This window comes from Mustela lutreola, chromosome 4 (genome assembly GCF_030435805.1).
Source record: "Mustela lutreola isolate mMusLut2 chromosome 4, mMusLut2.pri, whole genome shotgun sequence".
NCBI lineage: Eukaryota > Metazoa > Chordata > Mammalia > Carnivora > Mustelidae > Mustela > Mustela lutreola.
The window spans coordinates 35,437,201-35,459,919 of record NC_081293.1 but is presented as its reverse complement, the minus strand read 5'-3'; the positions used below and the strand labels follow the sequence as shown (position 1 = coordinate 35,459,919).

Here is a 22,719-nt window from a genome sequence, read left to right as displayed (position 1 = left end):
TAAAAGTTTCAAATTTGTGTTGAATTAACTTTTTTAAATTGTCAGAAAGATTGCTAGTAAACTCAGAGAAAATCTTTTCCCTTACCTAAATTGAAAACGTAGGCTGATCTCTGACTTGACTATAATAGGACACTATAGGCCCTAGAATCCTGCCTCCCTCTATGATTCCTAACCCCATGTCCTTGTTTATTCCATAAATATTTACTGAGCATCTTCTCCTCCAGGTACTATACTAGGCACCCAGGACACATGAGGCAGCACAGAAGGCAATAGTGAAATCATAGTGTATTGTGGAAGGTGCTAAATGCTGTTTAAAAAAAAAAAAAAAAAAAAAAAAAGGAGAGTCAAGCTAGGTAAAGGGAATTGGGCTGTCAGTGAGATGTTACAATTTAAAATAAGCCTATGTTCAGGGTAGACTTCATTTAATGACATTTGAACAGACTGAAGGAGGCGAAGGAGTTAGCTAATCACAGGTCTGAGGGGAGCATATTTCAGGTAGAGAAACAGCAAGAGCAAAGGCTTTAAGGAGGCACGTGCCTGTCAGGCTGCAAAGTGGCCGGGAGTCCACTATGGCTGGACGGCAGGGAACGAAGCAGAATTGGGAAAGCTAATGGGGTGATGTGGGCCCCAGGCCCAGTGCACAGTTCTTGGTGGCCATCTTAAGGATTTTGGCTTTTACTCTGAGAGAAATGAAGACCCAATTCAGCAGGGTTTTGAGTGGAGGAATGACATGATCTGACTTAAATTTAAAAGGATCATTCAGATGACCATTGAAAATGGACCTGTTAGGAATAATTACAATAAGCCAAGCAGGAGGTAGTGATGGCTTATGCAACGTGGTGGTGGTGGTGGGCAAAGTGGTCAGATTCTGGTTCTATTTTGTAGGTAGAGTTGTATTTGCCAATGAACTCATTAAGAAAAAGGAATCAGGGGCCTGGGTGATTCAGTGGGTTAAGCAAGCCTCTGCCTTCAGCTCAGGTTATGATCTCAGGGTTCTGGGATCGAGTCCCACATCGGGCTCTCTGCTCAGCAGGGAGTTTGCTTCCCTTCCTCTCTCTCTGTCTGTCTCTCTGCCTACTTGTGATCTCTCTCTGTCAAATAAATTTTTTAAAAAAAGGAATCAAGGATATCTTCCAAGGTTTTTGGCCTCAGGAATTTGAAGGATAAAAATATCATCAAATCATACAGGAAAAACTGAGGGTGGTAGATCAGGTGGCTATTTTTTGGCAATTGAATGTCAACTATGAGACATCCAGAGATACTGAGTTGGGAGGTGGACACATGCATCTGGAGTTTATGAGCATATGGTTTGTCAACAATGGAAGCACCAAGGGAATGAGTGTAGATTGAGAAGTTGAAAGGCTGACCCTGGGGCTTTAAGAAGGAGAGGAAGAGGCATGAGTTAGGAAGAAAACCGCTTATCCTGTTGAGGAGGAGTCAACTAGATCGGCTGTTGAGTAGGGGGGCACTGAGACTAGACCTCTAGGTTTAACTATATGGGGGTCACAGATAATCAATGGAGTGGTCAGGAGCGAAAGTCTGAATAGGTATGAGAGGATAGAAATTTCTTAATTTCCTGGTTTTGATAATTGTACTATGATTATACAAGTATTTAACCTTAAGGTAAAGAAGGTGAGAAAATTGGAAAGAGCGGTGCTGGGGAATGAGTGAATGAGTGTATTTCACTCTGAAATGGAGTGATAGCTCACAAGGGAAGTAGGGTCAACAGAAGTTTTTTTAGTTTTTGGTTTTTAAGATGGAAACGTATGTTTGAATATTGTTCGGAATCTCAGCAAAAGACTAATGTAAGTGAAAGGGGAGAAGCACTGGAGCAATGTTCTTGGGTCACTGGGAGGGGTCTAGTGCAAAGGCCGAGACTGATAGGCACAGGAATGTTTTAGAGATAGGCAAGAGCAGAGAGCATAGATGCTAGTAAGTAAATAGATGTGGTGGTATGAATTCTCTTTGTTTCAATTTTTTTTTTTCCTTTCACTTTCAGTAAAAAGGAAGTGAGGTGATCAGTGGAAAGTGAGGATGGGGAGGAAATGTTGGGGATTTGAGGAGAGGAGAAGGTATGCAGTATTAGCAAAGAGCCAAATGGACTTGGGAGTTGAGTGTGACTGCCTGGCAGATGCAGCACCCAGTAGTGTCCATGGTCAAGAATTAAGGTGAGAGACCAATCAACATGCTGCTTGTGTTTCTCCCAGTGTTCTGCTGTAATCCTGTAGAAGCAGAGTATGTAGAGAGTTGGATTTGGCCAGGGTGTAATATTTTAAATGAGCCAGGTCTGCTGAACTAAGAGAGAGGCAAAGAGGTGAAGTAGAAAACAGCAGAACTATTCAAGAACATGTGTAAGGAAGTGATTATTTTGATTGATCATGAAATTTCTATTAATAAGGAAGGGGGATGAGGGCAGCCCTGGACTGACGGAGCTACCACCAGACTGTATCTTGACCTTGGAGTCGTACTTGACTCCTTAAACCTGTCTGTGGAAGTGGGATAAGCTTTTCAGCCTTTCTGAACCTTTTGGTCTCCTGGTCTATTTGGTCTCAGATCCCGCTACTATGCTTAAATCCCAAGATTGTATCCTGACCCTGTTCAAAAAATGCTGCTGCCTGTTCCTCTGTCCTGTAGAGACAATAATAAAGCATTCTACTCAATAGAAAGGAATGCTGTTCTTAACGTTCTCCATGAAATTGCAACCCATGTAAGCTTTTAAAAGAAATGTGCCATGTATAACATAAGAGAAAAATGTTCGTTAGTTCCTTATGTAAGTAAAATCAGAAGATACTGTCTCATGGAAGCAAATTACAGCTATTCTGGAAAACTTTTATAAAAATGTCAGTTTCACACATTAAGGATATGTATCAAAAGCAGGAAACTGATGCTTCTTCTCTTTGCAGATGACCACGATTTACTTACAGACTGTTAGCAGATGATAGATAAATATTTCGAAGGCAAACTTTATCAAGTGAGTGCTATCAAGAAGGGTATATAAAGATAGTGATGTGCTCAAGGAACGAAGGAAAAGTATGCTTCTATGTTAACAGATAAAACTAACACATTCAGATGATTTTAACAAAGGAAGTCAGCATTTGATCATTTTCAATAAACAAGGCAAAACGGGGCATGACTAATGAATGACTACACCAAGGACACGAAAGAAAAGAATATTATTATTTTACTATCAGTGATAGCAGAATTAGTGCTCATGAAGAGAAATTTGTGTAGATTACTTTGTGTCATCAAAGCCAGGAAGCTAGCTCTCTGATACAGAAGAGACGTGGGTGGACCATACATCCAAGATAGCAACAACAAATGGTCGTACCTATTGTGAAGAACCCCCTCCACCAAGAATCTGAAAATAAGGGTGTCTGGGTGGCTCAGTCAGTTAAGTATCTGACTCTTGATTTTGGTTCAGGTCATGATCTCAGGGTCATGACATCACACCCCACCCTCTGGACTCCACCTTGAGGAGCCTGCTTAAAATTCTCTCTCTCCCTCTCCCCTACCCCAACTCTCTCTCTCTCTATCTCTCTTCCCTCCCTCTTTTTCTCTGTCCTTCTTTCTCTCTCTCCCCCTCTCTAAAAAAAAAAAAAAGAAGAAAAGAATTCAAAAATAAGGAAGTAGGATAGATAGCCCTTGAATAGTTAAACTATGAAATCAGTAGATGATCAGTCTTCAGAGCAGATATGTGCAAAGTGATCAGGAAAAGACAGAACATGGTAAGGCCTAGACCAGTGGGACTGTGCTGAAATTATATTAAACATAGAAGTCAAGGAAGGAATGTATAATGGAGAAATATTGGTCAATCTTGGGCCCTCCACCCCAGAAAAAAAGTAATATCACATATGTAGAGACCAGCAGTTTCCATTCTGGTGAAGCAGTGTGTCATAAATATCATACTTGAATCGCAAGACTATCTCTAGGGTACACATGGCTGCAGAGGATTAGTACCAATACATGATAGACATTTCAAGTTCCGTTAGGAAGCTCATCTGTTATTTAAGATGGACACATGAAACTAATCATAGTCTGATGCCATTCAGTATATTCAGTTCCTCGGAATCTCCTCCTCCTTATTTTATGCTCATCCAGTGATCTAATATGTAGTGATAGCTCACATGAACTGAATATTTACAAGTTCTCCAACACTCGTTTACACACTTTACATATATTATCTCATTTAATCTTCACAAGAACGCTGTGAGATAGGAGCCTTTGCTATCTCCCTTATACATAGAAAAACACAAGGTAATTTGCCTAATGAGAGAACTGGGATTCAGATCCAGGTAGTCTGCTGCAAGATTATTTTTATCTAGAACAATTTTGTTGTACTACCTCGCTTCTCATGTAAATCTGCATTATGAGGAAAGAGTACATTAATCCCATTTTTTTTTATTACATCTTGTCCCTTGACAGTGATTTCCTAATGATGAATAATAAAGTGACTTCTGACTGAATTCTTGGTCAGGTTTCCGCATTCTTCTTTGGCTGCCTCAGTGAGAGAGCTTTGCAAAGTTAGAATCCTGGTGCTAATCTCCCAGAGATTCAGATTTAACTGGTCTTGGGTGTGGTTCACAAATCCATTTCTTTTTTTTAATCTCACTGGTGATTGCAGTGATTTGAGAATCACTGCTTTTTTAAAAAAAAATTTTTATTGAAGAATAATTGACCTACAATATTGTTTTAGTTTTGGGTATACAACATAGTGATTTAGTGTTCATATATATTACAAAATGGTCACCACAATAAGCCTCGTTACCATCTGTCACCATATAAAGTTGTTACAGTAATATTGACTGTATTCCTTATGCTATACATTACGTCCCATGTCTTATGTATTTTATAACTGGAAGATTGTACCCCTTAATCACCTTCACCTATTTCATTCATTCCCCACCCCCACCCTCTTCCCCTTTGGCAACTATCAGTTCTCTATCTATGAATCTATTTCTGTCTTGTTTGTTCCTTTTTTTTTTTTTCTTTTTAGAGTCCACATATAAATGAAATCATATGGTATTTGTTTTTCTCCAGCTTATTTCACTTATCCTGTAGGGCCATCCATGTTACTGTAAAGGGCAAGATTTCATTCTTATTTTTTATAACTAATACTCTATATATATACCCCAGAAAAAGAACCGCTGCTATAGATGATACAAGGACTCTTTTTGTATTAATTTGTACAACAACCTAGTTCAAATATGAGAAATGGTCAAAGGAAAGATTTGGTCTTAGTAGGCTTTAGGCAGAAGTTGAATGCTGTTTGTGATGGGCTCAATATAAGCATCAGTTAAAAATATGAAATCTTGGGGCGCCTGGGTGGCTCAGTGGGTTAAGCCTTTGCCTTCAGCTCAGGTCATGGTCTCAGGTCCTGTGATCAAGCCCCGCATCAGGCTTTCTGCTCCGCAGGGAGACTGCTTACCCCCTCTCTGCCTGCCTCTCTGCCTACTTGTGATCTCTGTCAAATAAATAAAATCTTAAAAAAAAAAATGAAATCTTAATGAAGGGACCAAGTGTTATGGACATTAAGATGTGTTGCATCAAGGTGTAGATTTTAGGCCTGGAGCTGCACAGCCTGAGGGTGGATATGGTCTGTGGTACACAGCTGGCCAGTTGTGGGCAGCCTGCTCAGGCACTCCAATACTGCATTTCTCATTTGTCAAAGGGGGTGGTCAAAGTCCATCCTAGAATCCATTCAAAGCCTTGAGCGGAGAGCCTGACCCTTGTTAGTGCTCAGTAAATGTTAGCACTTGTTTCTATTCAAGTGTTTTTCCCACCTAGAGAGATCCTTGGCAAGCCCAGATCTCTTGCCGACTCAGGTGTTTTCTGTGGCTACAGCATCTGTTTGTAGAGTAGCTGGTGAGAGTGAAAAACTCTAGTTGGTCTCCATACACAGTCTTAACCACAGGGGGGACTTTCTCAACATCTTTCTTGGACCAAGGGAATTACCCAGCACAGCAGCTGAGCAGTTAGAAAGCTTGGTATTAAATCTTGAAGATATTTTAAAAAATTATTTTCCAGCTAACATGAACAAAATTATAAACTAAGAATCAAAGGTCAGTTTTGTAATGATGGGTTTTTTAAGCCTCTAAGGGAAAGCAAATCCTCCTTTTACTTTTTTCAGTTTCACTGAAATTCTGGCCTGAATTTTCTCAGGTTCTAATTCTTATGAGGTTGTGCTTTACTTAACAGCTTTTAAAAGCATGTAATGTATTTTCTACAGTTATTTTTTTTAAAGAATAAATAAGCTGCTTAAAGGGGCTATTCTGTGCAAAATACTTAGCATAAAAGGAGATCTTATTCTACAAACAGACATTTTTAAGGTTCCCAAATTAAGGGGTAAGGCATTCTTTTTCTATGTATATATAGGCCTATAGAAATAAAATTAGAAAAAAATGTGTCACACAGGCTGTGTTAGTTAAGAAAATGGGCTCTTGATTCAAACCCTGGCTTTTCTCACTTACTCAGTGATTTTTGGCAAATTACTTAAGTTCTGCTCAGTTTCTTCAGCTGTAAGAGGCCTAATATTACCTAATAGGGCTGTAATAAGGATTAAATTATTAAATAGTGTTGAATTAAATAAATGAAGCATTTAGAATGCTATCTGATATAGCTGGTATTTTTATGTAAAATTCTTTTCCTTTGGGAATTTAAAAAAGCTTTAAAATTTGACATAAAATTTGTGATTTCATATCAGAAAACTTAGATTCAAGTCTCTGTGCTACCATTCATCAGAGTAGGCAGGTAACCTAGCCTGTGGAAACCTCTTCTTCATATTCAAAAGTAGAAAAAATTACTGTATCTCAAGTGTTGGTGTGAAAAATAAACTCACCTCCTGATGGGGCTTTCTGCATCCCTCTAAAATAGCAGTCATTCAGTAGAAATAAAATATGAGCCACTAATGTAGTTTTAAATGTTTTGGTAGCCACATTGTAAAAACAAGAAACAAATGAAATTAATTTTAACATATTTTATTTAATTCAGTATATCTGAAATATCTTTTAAACATGTTACATGTTAAGTAACATTTTAACATTTATTAATATAACATTGATGAGATTATCTTTTCATGCTGAGTCTTTGAATGCTGATGTACATTTTATACTGAAAGCACATCTCAACTTGAACTAGCAATATTTCAAGTGCTCAGCCACATGTGGCTAGGGGCTGCCATATTGGACAGTCCACATCTAGATCCCGATGAATATTCCCCATCAGCATCCTTGGGCACTGGTGCTGTCTTCGCCTTAAGCAGTGAACACAGCCTTGTTCTTGAAACTGATGCATGTCTGGATGGATGAACCTTACATTTCTTCCTGCAGCAACCTAGATTAGTATGTTAGGCCCCGGGAAGACTGGCTCCTACCCTTAATCTTTTGGCTGACCTGGAGGAGGACTTGCTCTGGGCATGTCACGTGCCTCTATTTGGGCCAAGGCTGGTAGACAGCCAAGAATTCCTAAACTCTTTGAGTGTGATAAACATTTTGAACCACAAGGATCAGAGCTTAAGGGTCAGATCAGAGATTCAGGATGGGATCAGGCTTTGTAATACTCTTCATTCTTCTTATCTGTCCTTTTTTGCCTTCTTTCCCAAATTTCAGAGACTTATCTAGTGTCCTGGGAAAAGAGCAAATACCAGCAATCTTTTGAAAGAATTCAGCTTCTCTGTTCTCCACTTTAGTATAGCTTACCAAGAAAGTTCTCCCTTCCTAAACACTGACCTTTTTTAAAAGAGAACATTTTTGTGGCCAAGAATTGTGGAAGACAGAGGAAGTACTCATATCTAAGCCCTTTAATTTTTAAGGTTTTCTGATATTGTCTTAAATCCAAATTTGAGAAGAATTTTAATGAAGGGGTATTATCCTTAAAGCTGTATGTAATGGTAAAAAGAAGTGGAGAAAATGGGATTCAGGTCTACTTATCCAACAAAACAAATCTCGTATGTCATCTCAGAAAGTCTTCCCCTGGCCAGCTTAAAATAGCTGCCAGGGCTCAACACTCTGTCTACCTTGTGTGTGTGTGTGTGTGTGTGTGTGTGTGTGTGTGAATATCACGTGTTACTAACTAAAATTCTTTGTTTGGGGGCACCTGGGTGGCTCAGTGGGTTAAGCCGCTGCCTTCGGCTCGGGTCATGATCTCAGGGTCCTGGGATCGAGTCCCACATCGGGCTCTCTGCTCAGCAGGGAGCCTGCTTCCCTTCCTCTCTCTGTGATCTCTTCCCTTCCTCTCTCCTACTGTGATCTCTCTCTGTCAAATAAATAAATAAAATCTTTTAAAAAAATAAATAAATAAATAAATAAAATTCTTTGTTTGCCTTTCCAAATAGAATATAAGCTCCATAAAGGTATGGGCTTTGTTTTGTTTGCCTCTACATCCCCAACTCCTGGTACAGTATACGGCCTTCAGTGAACGGATGAGCAAGTGAAAGGAAATACCAAGATACCTTCTGTATACCTTCTGTATACCTTCTTTAAAATTAGGTAGCTAATAGAATTCTTCCTTGACCATTGGTTGCTTGGACCAGTGTATGTGAGATGCTTGAATTTTCAGACCTAATCTCAGAAGAATCTTAGTGTTTACTTTTGATCAATTATTTAGATAAACTTTTACTTCTTTTAGGTAACATGGGGCATGAGGAGAGGGAAAGAAGTAGTTTGTAGTGGAGTTGAAAAAGGGAGTTGGGGGGCCCCTGGGTGGCTCAATTGGTTAAGCGTCTGCCTTCAGCTCAGGTCATGATCCCAGGGTCCTGGGACCAAGTCCTGCATCAGGCTTCTTGCTCAACAGGAAGCCTGCTTCTCCCTCTGCGTCTGCTGCTCCTCTTGCTCATGCACACCCTCTCTATCAAATACATAAATTAAAAAAAAAAAAAAAGAGTTGGGGTAGCTGATCCATAGTGGGTAAAAATTTCAGATTATACAGCATAATAAATTAGAGGAGGGGGTATTGGGATAGGGAATTAGATAAAAAAAATTTTATAGTTCAGGTGCTGTAAATATGTTTAAGGTTTTTGGGCAAGACAGTTGACATAGTAGGTAATAAAAATATAAGGAAAAGGTGAGAAAGATAGTCAGAAAGATTTGTACTATTAAGGGAAGCATAGACTATATGGGCTAGTAGCCAAAAATCCACAAATCATATTTCTATTGTCTTTGTTTAGAATCTTTATTTAAAATCTTACTTATCCCTGTCAGTTTCTTAGTTGTTGTTCTACTTTTCCTCTCATGCCTTTGTACCAAGTTGATGCCACTACCCTTACTTCATGCTCCATGGAATTACAGTGCTTGCAAGCACAGACTCAGCATGCTCTGCAAAGGCTAGAAGTTTCATTGTAACTCCCCACTTGTCCTGGGAGCACCCTGCCAAAAGAAAGTAATCCAAACACATTGAAAACTCTCAAATTTTATTAAGAACTGTTTATGTTGCATTCAAAAGAAGTCCTTGCAGACTTACAGGTTATACCTCTCTTTGTCCTTCTTTAAATGAGAACTATTGTTTTATGTAAATATACCAGCTTTTCCATGGTAATATGAATAAATTACTTGGGTTGTGAATATATTTAAGAAAGCAAGCAGCAGCGTAGTATATACTTTTTATATAGTTAACTGTAAGCTTTGTTTCAGTTGGTTTTGTTTGTTTTTTACAATGTTAGAATGTTAAGTCTTATAAAGTTTGGTTAAAGAATAGCATTCTGCCTGTAATATGCAATTCTTACAGACTGTTTCTAATTACATTAAGTTCAAATGATGCATTTTAATCTAACGTCTTCTTTCTTCTTAGTTTGCAAGACTTGTATTGTCCAACACTTTGAAGATAGCAATGACTGTCCGAGGTGTGGCAACCAAGTGCATGAGACAAATCCATTAGAAATGTTGAGGTAAGTAAAGGTACTCCATAGTTCATCGAAGTTATGTGAACTCTTACTATATTGTATTATGCATCATAATATTTGTTAGCACCTTGACTCAGTTAATACAGGTTTTACAAATTTTTTAATTTTCATCTTAAAGCATTTGGTTTCATTTTAAAGAATTTTATTAAGAGGAATTTAAAAATAAGTCTGTACATATTAGACATTAAATATTTAAGAAATATATTTCCAAATTTAAAATTATAACTTTATCTCAGAGCTACTTTAGTTGTAGTTATTTTCAGGATTTTAATATTCCACACATAACTTTGCTTTCATTGGGCAACACGGTAGTGCTGGCAGACATAACAGTGAGAGAGGCTGACCTTAGTACTATTAATTTTTTAGTTATATCAAAAAAGTATACAAACATTAGTGTAAAACTTAAAGAATTTTTTTAAATGACTACCATTCACTTAAGAAGTATAATTGTAGTTTTAAAGCTGAAAGTAGTCTATAAGATCCTAATCTAAACGCTTTTTTTCCAGATTAGGAACCTGAAATTTAGAGAAGTGACACAGCTTTTCCTAGGGCTTCAGCAAGCACACATGTCATTTCACAGCTACATGCCAGATATTCTTACCACTAAACCCATTTACTTTCTTCCTGCTTTTCCTACCATAGCTCCACCACAGATTAACTGTGATTTTAGGGAAGTACACATCTAAAAACAGACATTCTCTATTTAGCCCCTCTGCAACCCTCATAATCTGTGTGATGTTGCCTTCATTCTATAGATCTGGATTTGCAAGTCTTTTATTTTTAAAGATTGAACTTATTTATTTGAGAGAGAGACAGTGAAAGAGGGAACACAGCAAGGCAAGTGGAGAGGGAGAAGTAGTCTCCCCGCTGAGCAGGGAGCCTCACCTGGGGCTCCATCTCAGGACCCTGGGATCATGACCTGAGCCGAAGGCAGGTGGTTAAGCGACTGAGCCAACCAGGCGCCCCTGGATTTGCAAGTCTTACATTTCAGACTTTTTTTTTTTTTTTTTTTAATTTTAGTGCGTGTCACTGGAGTAATTTTTCTATAGGTAAATGTCAAGCACAGTGGTTTTCAAAGTTGGTCCCCAAACCACTAGTAGCTTGTTAGAAATGACAATTCGTGACCCCACCTGGGACTTGCTGATTCATCAACTTGAGGGTGGAGCCCATTTTAGTTAATAGCAATCCTCCCAGGTGTTTCTGATATAAGCGAGCATTGGAGAACCACTGTTCTACTGTAGTCTGTCGTCCTGATCTGTGCTTCTCCACCACTGGTGATTTTGCTTCTCCCTTTCACTCCCCCTACTTACAGCAACATGTACTTATAGCAACATCTGGAGACATTTTTGATTGTCAGGTCTGGGTGGCACTGCTGGCATCTAGTAGGTAAAGGCTAGGGATGCTGGTCCCCACTGAGGATCCTGTGATTCCCAGGACAGCCTCCTCCCACACCAGAGAGCCAGACCCAACTGTCAACAGTACAGCGGTCAAGAAACCCTGATTTAAGTCACTCAGAGAAGAACAGGGCAAACTCTTCCTCTAAAATTTTTTTCTGACGCTGTATCAAAAACTATACCAAACAGTTAATAATAATTACGGGCTCCATTTGAAAGTGCTATGTTGGAAGAAAAATTAACTTTTGGTTTTGAGTGTTAGCTATCTGGAGGGATCCAATCACCATTTAATCAAATGTAATCCCTTGCCTAAGTATATCACATTTTTTTAACTTTTTCTTTGGAAATAATTTAAAACCCATAAAAGTTCCCAAAATATAAGAAATGCTTATATTCTCTTTACCCAGATTAGTTTACTGTTAACGTTTTATCCCATTTGCTTTATTATGCACATGCCTGCCTGCTCTGTTTTTTCTGAACCATTTGAGAGTAAGTTACATGCCTCCTGGCTCCTTATCCCTGATGACTTTAGTGTGTATTTCCTACAACTAGAGATACTATCTTACATAACTACAGTGTGATTACATTGGTATAATATTTTAATCTATAGTCCATATTTCAGTTTCATCAATTTATCTAATGATATCCTTTATAGAGTTTTTTTTCCTCCTATTCCACTAAAATTATTCTACAAAGGATGAATTTTAAAAGACAAACTCACGGGCGCCTGGGTGGCTCAGTGGGTTAAGCCACTGCCTTCGGCTCAGGTCATGATCTCAGGGTCCTGGGATCGAGTCCCGCATCGGGCTCTCTGCTCAGCAGGGAGCCCGCTTCCCTCTCTCTCTCTGCCTGCCTCTCCATCTACTTGTGATTTCTCTCTGTCAAATAAATAAATAAAATCTTTAAAAAAAAAAAAAAAAAGTCAAACTCACAGAGATGATAAGAACAAGAACTCAGTATTGGCATGGGGATAACTCCTGGAATACAATGGGAACCAGTGAAGCCTTGGGGTAAAGATGAGAAGGGATAGGAGCAAGAATGGGAATTGGAAAGCAGACTGATGTAGTAAGCAGACCCAGGAGACCCAGTTGAGCAGACCCAGGAGAGCAAGTCGGCTGGGAGGTGGCAGGTGGAAGAGCTTCACCAACAGGTCCCCCAGCAGGCTTTCTCTCACATGAAAACTTAGGTAAAAGGGTGCTGTGGGGGTCTAGAGGGGCCTTGGAAAATTCTGATTTATGCCTAGGGCCTGGACATACTGCTGCCAGAACATAAACAGATTTTGTTAGCGAAACATAAGGGGAACCAAGACTTCTTCAGTAGGTAACATTGTGTCTGCTACACAGCTATCAACAGATTTTCCTCCTACATACTTTCTCAGGAGCTATTGGAGGGTGTGCTGGAACCTAAACTGAGGAGGAAGGGAGTATAACATGGGAGCGAGATGCCAGAGGATGGCAGTTATGCGGGAGGGCGGGCGAACAGTCTGTGCTGTTCAGTCTCCTCCTAGCCATTAGCCACATGCGGCTCTTGAGCACTTATGATGTTGCTAGTACACCCGAGGAATGGAATCTTAAATTTTATTTAATTTAAATGAAACCCTGAAACAATAGGAAGACCTTTACATTAAATAGAACCTTACTGTTACGTAAATTAAAATTACTAAACAAATGCATTAATATTTTAATGCATAAACAAAACATTAGAATTTTACACAAAACCTGTAAAATACTTTTGTTAATGTGCCACTAGAAAATTTAAAATTACGTATTTGACTTCTGTTTCTACTGGACATCGCTGATACAGATGGTAGAAGGAAGATGGAAAATGCTCTGAGGAATCATTCATTCACATATTTACTAAATGCCTGCTATGTTCAGGCATCATACTACGCGCTGTAATGGGCAAAATAGATAAAGATTTTTGCGCTTGTAGGATTAATATTTTTGTGGGGAGAGATAAACAACAGTGTGTAATGAATGATGTATATGGCACATTAGAAAGTACAAAAGGGGAAAAAAGGAGAAGGTGCTGGTGAAGGCGATCAGGAGTGTGAAGGGAGGGGCTGAATGCAATTTTAAATGAAATGGTGAGGATAGGCCTCATTGGGAAATAAATTTTGAGCAAAGAATTAATGGCCATGAAGGAGTTAGCCATATATAAATCTATGAAACATGCCTGTTCCACATAAAGGGAGCAGCCAGTGCAAAGCAACTAAGTCAGGAGCATGTGACACTTGTCTGAAGAACAGCATGGAGACCAGTGAGGGAGGGAGAGAACAGTAGGAGCGGAGGGCAGAGAGAGAACGGGAGTCATGTATGCCACTGTTAAGAAAGTCATCTTTTACGCTGAGTGAAATGGAGAACCACTGCCAGGTTTTGGTTAGAGGATGGACATGACCTGGCGTAAGAGGATCATCTTGATGACCCTGTTGAGAATACACAGTACCTCACAAGGCAAAGGCAGAAGCAGGGAGAACAGTTAGAAGCTAATGGTGGTGATCCAGGTAAGAGATGGTAGCTGCAGAGGGCGCTGGAGATGGTTGTATCCTAGATAGAGTTTGGAGGAGGATCCAGCAGGATTTGCTGGTGGGTTGGATATAGTAGAGTATGAGAGAAAAGTGCAGACCCTGACCTGAGATGCCTGACTGGGCATCTGGAATAATGAAGTTGTCATTAACTGAAACAGGGAAGACTAAGGATTGAGCAGCTTTGGGGGAGGGGTAAATTGGGAGTTTGGCTCTGGACATAATGAGTCTGTTAAACATTTCAGAGAAGAGAGCAAGGTGGCAGGAAGATATCCAAGTCTGTGGTTCAGGGAGAGATCTGGCTGGAGAGAAACACTTGATGGTATTCAGCATATAGAAGGTATTTAGACAGGTGAGACACGGGATGAGTTCACTTGAAGGTGTACAGAGAAAGAGGAGAGGACAAAGGGTCGAGCCTTGGAGCATTCCCACATTTAGATATCAGAGTGGGGAGAAGGAACAAGCAAAGGAAGCTGAAAAGGTCCAGCCAGTGAAGTAGAAGGAAAATCAGGAGTGAGGTTTAGAAGCCAAGGGAAGAATGTGTATCAAGAAGAGAGAGTGATCAGCTGTGTCAGATGTTCCTGGAGTCTGGTAAAGAGAAGACAGAATTGATGGTTGGCTTTAACAACAGGAAGTTCATCAGCCTCGATAAGAGCACTTCCAGTAGAGTCGTGAAGCAAAAACTTAATAGGTTTCAAGGAGGAAAGGGACAAGGAATCATCAGAAACAGTGACTATAGGCAAATCTTACACAAAGTTTTGCCACAAATGGAAGCAAAGAAATGGGATAGTAGCTGTTAGGAGAATACAGTCAAGAAGGTTTCTGTTGAATTTAATACAGGCCAAAAACAAAAGGGAATAGTCCAGTGGAGAACAGAAGGTTAATGGTAGAGTGGAGTGGAGGGAGATTTGGTGAAACAATGTTCTTGGGTAGATAAGAGGGAATGGAATCTCCCAGAATAAGAGAGAAGAGTGGTTTTCTATAGGTGCACTGACCAATCCTCTGTGTAGCAGCAGGCTAGAGGGCAGAGTACATGGGGTGCATGCGCTGTAGGCACGTACGGTGGTCAGAGTCTGTCCAAGTTTTTCAATGAGGAGAAAGTGTTTATCTACCAAGAGATAGGATTGAAAGATGGGATGTAGTGGTTTGAAGGAATTCAAAGGATAAGGATATCATCAAATCATACAGAAAAAACTGAGGGTGGAAGATCAGGTGGCTGATGGAGAGGAAAAAATGGTGTTACCCAGGAATGTGAGAGAATAAATTGACTGGGAAAGAATTCCTAGCAACTCAGAGGCACCTTGGAGTTGTAGTTACAAATTTGTAGAGGTGCGGTGGTGTTTTTTCTAGCCATGTATAGAGGTTAATGGAGAATTGGATTTAGCCAGTGTTGTAGTTGTACCAAATAATTTCGAGCAAGTGTGAGAGGGACAAACAAGGGAATTGAAGGTACATGCAAAGGTGTTGTTTTAATGACTGACCTTGGAGTAAATCAGTCCTAAACTGGGATAGAAGGCGTCAGTTTGGTGTGAGGGATGGCTCAGAGGAACAGAAATGAAACTCATCAATTCCTGATCTGTTGAAGAACAGTGAGACCAAATTCTTTTAAAGAATTTGGAAATAGGTACATAGGAAATGAAGAAAGCAATGACTAACACTAGAGAAAGAAAAAAGTTGAATGAGCGGATGTCTATAATCAGAGTACACTGTAAATATATAATTATAACCACGTAAACACTGGTTATTAAACCAAAAAATGGTAATAAAAGTATAGCAGGAAGATGAGAGTAGTATATGTTGGGAAGAAAGAGGGCTGGCAAGATGATATCCAAGAATCAAATCCTTACTTTCTATAAAAGGAAGTCAAAAGAATCTAGACAGCAGAAAAGGCATGGCTACCAGAAGAAACAAGTTGGATTTGAAAGTGGCTGCCTCTAGGGTTGTAAGGAATGAGGAGGGTGGGTCATGAAAATGTTGTATTTTAATATAAGTTTTGTGGGGAAGTTTGATCTGTAAATTGTGTGTGTGTGTGTTTGTGTGTGTATTACTCTGATAAAAAACAAAAATATTTCTCTTATGTTTACTACTATTAAATAGTCTGGGGGAAAACTTTATGAATGAGTTAGTATTTGAATTGAGTCTTGAAGAATAAGGTAACATTGGTTGCATTGGAGAGCAAGAAAAGAGTGGAGAAGCCAGAATGAAGAACATGAGAGGGAAAAACAGATTGGAAGTGACAAGGCATTCTTAAGGATAATTGAATAAGGCAGGTGGCTAGAGAAGAGAAACCATAGTACCAGTTAAGTTTTAGGTTGGACTCAAGTTCTATAAACACTCAAAGCCAGGTGGTGGGAAGAAATTAGTTCCTGAACAGGCATATAATGATCAAATTAGTGCTTAAGGAAGAGTCACTATGAGCATGTCAACTTAAAGGGAAGGAGCTCTGTGCTGTCCTATTAACATGGCAGCAGTTGGCAGAGTGGAAGCATGGAAGGTACGGGAAGACAAGGTGGGAAAAACATGGAGAAAGCATGGTCATTGGGGCTGGGTGAGGAAATGTGAGAACTGAGGGGAGGAGTCAAGATGGCGGAGAAGTAGCTGGCTGAGACTACTTCAGCTAGCCGGAGATCAGCTAGATAGCTTATCTAAAGATTGCAAACACCTGAAAATCCATCGGCAGATCGAAGAGAAGAAGAACAGCAATTCTGGAAACAGAAAAACAACCACTTTCTGACAGGTAGGACCAGCGGAGAAGTGAATCCAAAGCTCTGGGAAGATAGACCCCGGGGGGAGGGGCCGGCTCCCGGCAAGCGGCGGAGCAACCGCGCACAAAATCAGGACTTTTAAAAGTCTGTTCCGCTGAGGGACATCGCTCCAGAGGCTACCCGGGGCGAAGCCCACGCAGGGTCGGCGTGGCCTCAGGTCCCGCAGGGTCACAGAAGGATCAGGGGTGTCTGAGTGTCGCAGAGCTTGCGGGTATTGGAATGGGAAAGCCGGCTACAGAGACAGAGCGGACAGTAAGCTCACAGCTCGGTGTTACCTTGAACCGGTCGCAGGCTCGGTGAGCTCGGAGCCCAGCCGGAGGTCAGGCAGACGGGAGTGACTGAGCGCTGTTCTCTGAGGGCGCACTGAGGACTGGGGCCCTGGGCTCTCGGCGCCTCCGGGCCGGAGACCAGGAGGCCGCCATTTGTATTCCCGTCCTCCGGAACTCTACGGAAAGCGCTCAGGGAACAAAAGCTCCTGAAAGCAAACCGGAGTGGATTACTCACCCCGGCCCCTGCTAAGGGTGGTGTAATTCCGCCTGGGGCAAAGACACTTGAGAATCACTACAACAGGCCCCTCCCCCAGAAGATCAACAAGAAATCCAGCCGAGACCAAGTTCACCTACCAAGGAGTGCGGTTTCAATACCAAGGAGAGCAGCAGAATTCCGGAGGAGGAGAAAGCAAAGCACGGAACTCATGGCTTTTTCCCTGTGATTGTTTTAAGTCTTGCAGTTAATTTAATTTTTTTCTTTTTCACTTTTTGTTTTTTTTCTCGCCTTCTGGTAAAATTTTTTTTAACTTTTACCTTTTTCTTTTTTAACGTTTTTTAACTAGTTTATCTAATATACATATTTTTTCTTTTTTATATTTTTCTTATTTGTTTTCTTTTTTTTAATTCTTTTCTTTTTTTTCCTTTTTTCTTTTTTTTCTTTCTTCCTTTTTGAACCTCTTTTTATCCCCTTTCTCCCCCCTAACGATTTGGGATCTCTACTAATTTTGTTAAAGCATATTTTCCTGGGGTTGTTGCCACCCTTTTAGTATTTTACTTGCTCCTTCATATACGCTTATTTGGACAAAATGACAAGACGGAAAAATTCAACACAAAAAAAAGAACAAGAGGCAGTACCGAAGGCTAGGGACCTAATCAATACAGACATTGGTAATATGTCAGATCTAGAGTTCAGAATGACAATTCTCAAGGTTCTAGCCGGGCTCGAAAAAGGCATGGAAGATATTAGAGAAACCCTCTCGAGAGATATAAAAGCCCTTTCTGGAGAAATAAAAGAACTAAAATCTAACCAAGTTGAAATCAAAAAAGCTATTAATGAGGTGCAATCAAAAATGGAGGCTCTCACTGCTAGGATAAATGAGGCAGAAGAAAGAATTAGTGATATAGAAGACCAAATGACAGAGAATAAAGAAGCTGAGCAAAAGAGGGACAAACAGCTACTGGACCACGAGGGGAGAATTCGAGAAATAAGTGACACCATAAGACCATTAGAATAATTGGGATTCCAGAAGAAGAAGAAAGAGAGAGGGGAGCAGAAGGTATACTGGAGAGAATTATTGGGGAGAATTTCCCCAATATGGCAAAGGGAACGAGCATCAAAATTCAGGAGGTTCAGAGAATGCCCCTCAAAATCAATAAGAATAGGCCCACACCCCGTCACCTAATAGTAAAATTTACAAGTCCCAGTGACAAAGAGAAAATCCTGAAAGCAGCCCGGGAAAAGAAGTCTGTAACATACAATGGTAAAAATATAGATTGGCAGCTGACTTATCCACAGAGACCTGGCAGGCCAGAAAGAGCTGGCATGATATTTTCAGAGCACTAAACGAGAAAAACATGCAGCCAAGAATACTATATCCAGCTAGGCTATCATTGAAAAAAGCTTCCAGGACAAACAACAACTGAAAGAATTTGCAAACACCAAACCAGCTCTACAGGAAATCTTAAAAGGAGTCCTCTAAGCAAAGAGAGAGCCTACAAGTGGTAGATCAGAAAGGAACAGAGACCATATACAGTAACAGTCACCTTACAGGCAATCCAATGGCACGATTTTAAGCCAAAGACTATAATACGAGATGAGGAAGGACACTATATCATACTCAAAGGGTCTGTCCAACAAGAAGATCTAACAATTTTAAATATCTATGCCCCCAACGTGGGAGCAGCCAACTATATAAACCAATTAATAACAAAATCAAAGAAACACATGAATAATAATACAATAATAGTAGGGGACTTTAACACTCCCCTCACTGAAATGGACAGATCATCCAAGCAAAAGATCAGCAAGGAAATAAAGGCCTTAAACGACACACTGGACCAGATGGACATCACAGATATATTCAGAACATTTCATCCCAAAGCAACAGAATACACATTCTTCTCTAGTGCACATGGAACATTCTCCAGAATAGATCACATCCTCGGTCCTAAATCAGGACTCAAGCGGTATCAAAAGATTGGGATCATTCCCTGCATATTTTCAGACCACAATGCTCTAAAGCTAGAACTCAACCACAAAAGGAAGTTTGGAAAGAACCCAAATACATGGAGACTAAACAGTATCCTTCTAAAGAACGAATGGGTCAACCGGGAAATTAAAGAAGAATTGAAAAAAATCATGGAAACAAATGATAATGAAAATACAACGGTTCAAAATCTGTGGGACACAACAAAGGCACTCCTGAGAGGAAAATATATAGCAGTACAAGCCTTTCTCAAGAAACAAGAAAGGTCTCAGGTACACAACCTAACCCTACACCTAAAGGAGCTGGAGAAAGAACAAGAAAGAAACCCCAAACCCAGCAGGAGAAGAGAAATCTTAAAGATCAGAGCAGAAATCAATGAAATAGAAACCAAAAAAACAATAGAACAAATCAACGAAACTAGGAGCTGGTTCTTTGAAAGAATTAATAAAATTGATAAACCCCTGGCCCGACTTATCAAAAAGAAAAGAGAAAGGACCCAAATAAATAAAATCATGAATGAAAGAGGAGAGATCACAACTAACACCAAAGAAATACAAACTATTATAAGAACATACTATGAGCAACTCTACGCCAATAAACTTGACAATCTGGAAGAAATGGATGCATTCCTAGAAACATACAAACTACCACAACTGAACCAGGAAGAAATAGAAAGCCTCAACAGACCCATAACCAGTAAGGAGATTGAAACAGTCATTAAAAATCTCCAAACAAACAAAAGCCCAGGGCCAGACGGCTTCCCGGGGGAATTCTGCCAAACATTTAAAGAAGAACTAATTCCTATTCTCCTGAAACTGTTCCAAAAAATAGCAATGGAAGGAAAACTTCCAAACTCATTTTATGAGGCCAGCATCACCTTGATCCCCAAACCAGACAAGGATCCCATCAAAAAAGAGAGCTATAGACCAATATCCTTGATGAACACAGATGCGAAAATACTCAACAAAATACTAGCCAATAGGATTCAACAGTACATTAAAAGGATTATTCACCACGACCAAGTGGGATTTATTCCAGGGCTGCAAGGTTGGTTCAACATCCGCAAATCAGTCAATGTGATACAACACATCAATAAAAGAAAGAACAAGAACCATATGATACTCTCAATAGATGCTGAAAAAGCATTTGACAAAGTACAACATCCCTTCCTGATCAAAACTCTTCAAAGTGTAGGGATAGAGGGCACATACTTCAATATCATCAAAGCCATCTATGAAAAACCCACCACAAATATCATTCTCAATGGAGAAAAACTGAAAGCTTTTCCGCTAAGGTCAGGAACATGGCAGGGATGTCCATTATCACCACTGCTATTCAACATAGTACTAGAAGTCCTAGCCTCAGCAATCAGACAACAAAAGGAAATTAAAGGCATCCAAATCGGCAAAGAAGAAGTCAAATTATCACTCTTCGCAGATGATATGATACTATATGTGGAAAACCCAAAAGACTCCACTCCAAAACTACTAGAACTTATACAGGAATTCAGTAAAGTGTCAGGATATAAAATCAATGCACAGAAATCAGTTGCATTTCTCTACACCAACAGCAAGACAGAAGAAAGAGAAATTAAGGAGTCAATCCCATTTACAATTGCACCCAAAACCATAAGATACCTAGGAATAAACCTAACCAAAGAGGCACAGAATCTATACTCAGAAAACTATAAAGTACTCATGAAAGAAATTGAGGAAGACACAAAGAAATGGAAAAATATTCCATGCTCCTGGATTGGAAGAATAAATATTGTGAAAATGTCTATGCTACCTAAAGCAATCTACACATTTAATGCAATTCCTATCAAAGTACCATCCATCTTTTTCAAAGAAATGGAACAAATAATTCTAAAATTTATATGGAACGAGAAAAGACCTCGAATAGCCAAATGGATATTGAAAAAGAAAGCCAACGTTGGTGGCATCACAATTCTGGACTTCAAGCTCTATTACAAAGCTGTCATCATCAAGACAGCATGGTACTGGCACAAAAACAGGCACATAGATCAATGGAACAGAATAGAGAGCCCAGAAATAGACCCTCAACTCTACGGTCAACTCATCTTCGACAAAGCAGGAAAGAATGTCCAATGGAAAAAAGACAGCCTCTTCAATAAATGGTGCTGGGAAAATTGGACAGCCACATGCAGAAAAATGAAATTGGACCATTTCCTTACACCACACACAAAAATAGACTCAAAATGGATGAAGGACCTCAATGTGCGAAAGGAATCCATCAAAATCCTTGAGGAGAACACAGGCAGCAACCTCTTCGACCTCAGCCACAGCAACATCTTCCTAGGAACAACGCCAAAGGCAAGAGAAGCAAGGGCAAAAATGAACTATTGGGATTTCATCAAGATCAAAAGCTTTTGCACAGCAAAGGAAACAGTTAACAAAATCAAAAGACAACTGACAGAATGGGAGAAGATATTTGCAAATGACATATCAGATAAAGGACTAGTGTCCAGAATCTATAAAGAACTTAGCAAACTCAACACCCAAAGAACAAATAATCCAATCAAGAAATGGGCAGAGGACATGAACAGACATTTCTGCAAAGAAGACATCCAGATGGCCAACAGACACATGAAAAAGTGCTCCATATCACTCGGCATCAGGGAAATACAAATCAAAACCACAATGAGATATCACCTCACACCAGTCAGAATGGCTAAAATCAACAAGTCAGGAAATGACAGATGCTGGCGAGGATGCAGAGAAAGGGGAACCCTCCTACACTGTTGGTGGGAATGCAAGCTGGTGCAACCACTCTGGAAAACAGCATGGAGGTTCCTCAAAATGTTGAAAATAGAACTGCCCTATGACCCAGCAATTGCACTACTGGGTATTTACCCTAAAGATACAAACATAGTGATCCGAAGGGGCACGTGCACCCGAATGTTTATAGCAGCAATGTCCACAATAGCCAAACTATGGAAAGAACCTAGATGTCCATCAACAGATGAATGGATCAAGAAGATGTGGTATATATACACAATGGAATACTATGCAGCCATCAAAAGAAATGAAATCTTGCCATTTGCGACAACATGGATGGAACTAGAGCATATCATGCTTAGCGAAATAAGTCAAGCAGAGAAAGACAACTATCATATGATCTCCCTGATATGAGGAAGTGGTGATGCAACATGGGGGCTTAAGTGGGTAGGAGAAGAATAAATGAAACAAGATGGGATGGTCGGGAGACAAACCATAAGTGACTCTTAATCTCACAAAACAAACTGAGGGTTCCTGGGGGGAGGGGGATTGGGAGAAAGGGGGTGGGATTATGGACATTGGGGAGGGTATGTGCTTTGGTGAGTGCTGTGAAGTGTGTAAACCTGGTGATTCACAGACCTGTACCTCTGGGGATAAAAATATATGTTTATTAAAAAAAAATAAAAAAAGAAGGGAATCTTTCTGCCCTTCAACAGACAAATGGATAAGGAAAATGTGGTCCATATACACTATGGAGTATTATGCCTCCATCAGAAAGGATGAATATCCAACTTTTGTAGCAACATGGACGGGACTGGAAGAGATTATGCTGAGTGAAATAAGTCAAGCAGAGAGAGTCAATTATCATATGGTTTCACTTACTTGTGGAGCATAACAAATATCATGGAGGACATGGGGAGTTGGAGAGGA

General features: G+C 39.9%; 1 protein-coding gene across 3 annotated transcripts in view; it reads left to right on the top strand.

The window, feature by feature from the left end:
• PCGF5 (polycomb group ring finger 5) overlaps positions 1 to 22,719 on the top strand; it is a 130,025-nt gene that overhangs the window by 57,343 nt on the left and 49,963 nt on the right. For all 3 annotated transcript variants that reach the window (XM_059169477.1, XM_059169478.1, XM_059169476.1), the window contains exon 3: positions 9,781 to 9,877. In XM_059169477.1, coding sequence (XP_059025460.1) covers positions 9,781 to 9,877 — 97 coding nt within the window. The remainder of the gene's footprint in view (positions 1 to 9,780; positions 9,878 to 22,719) is intronic.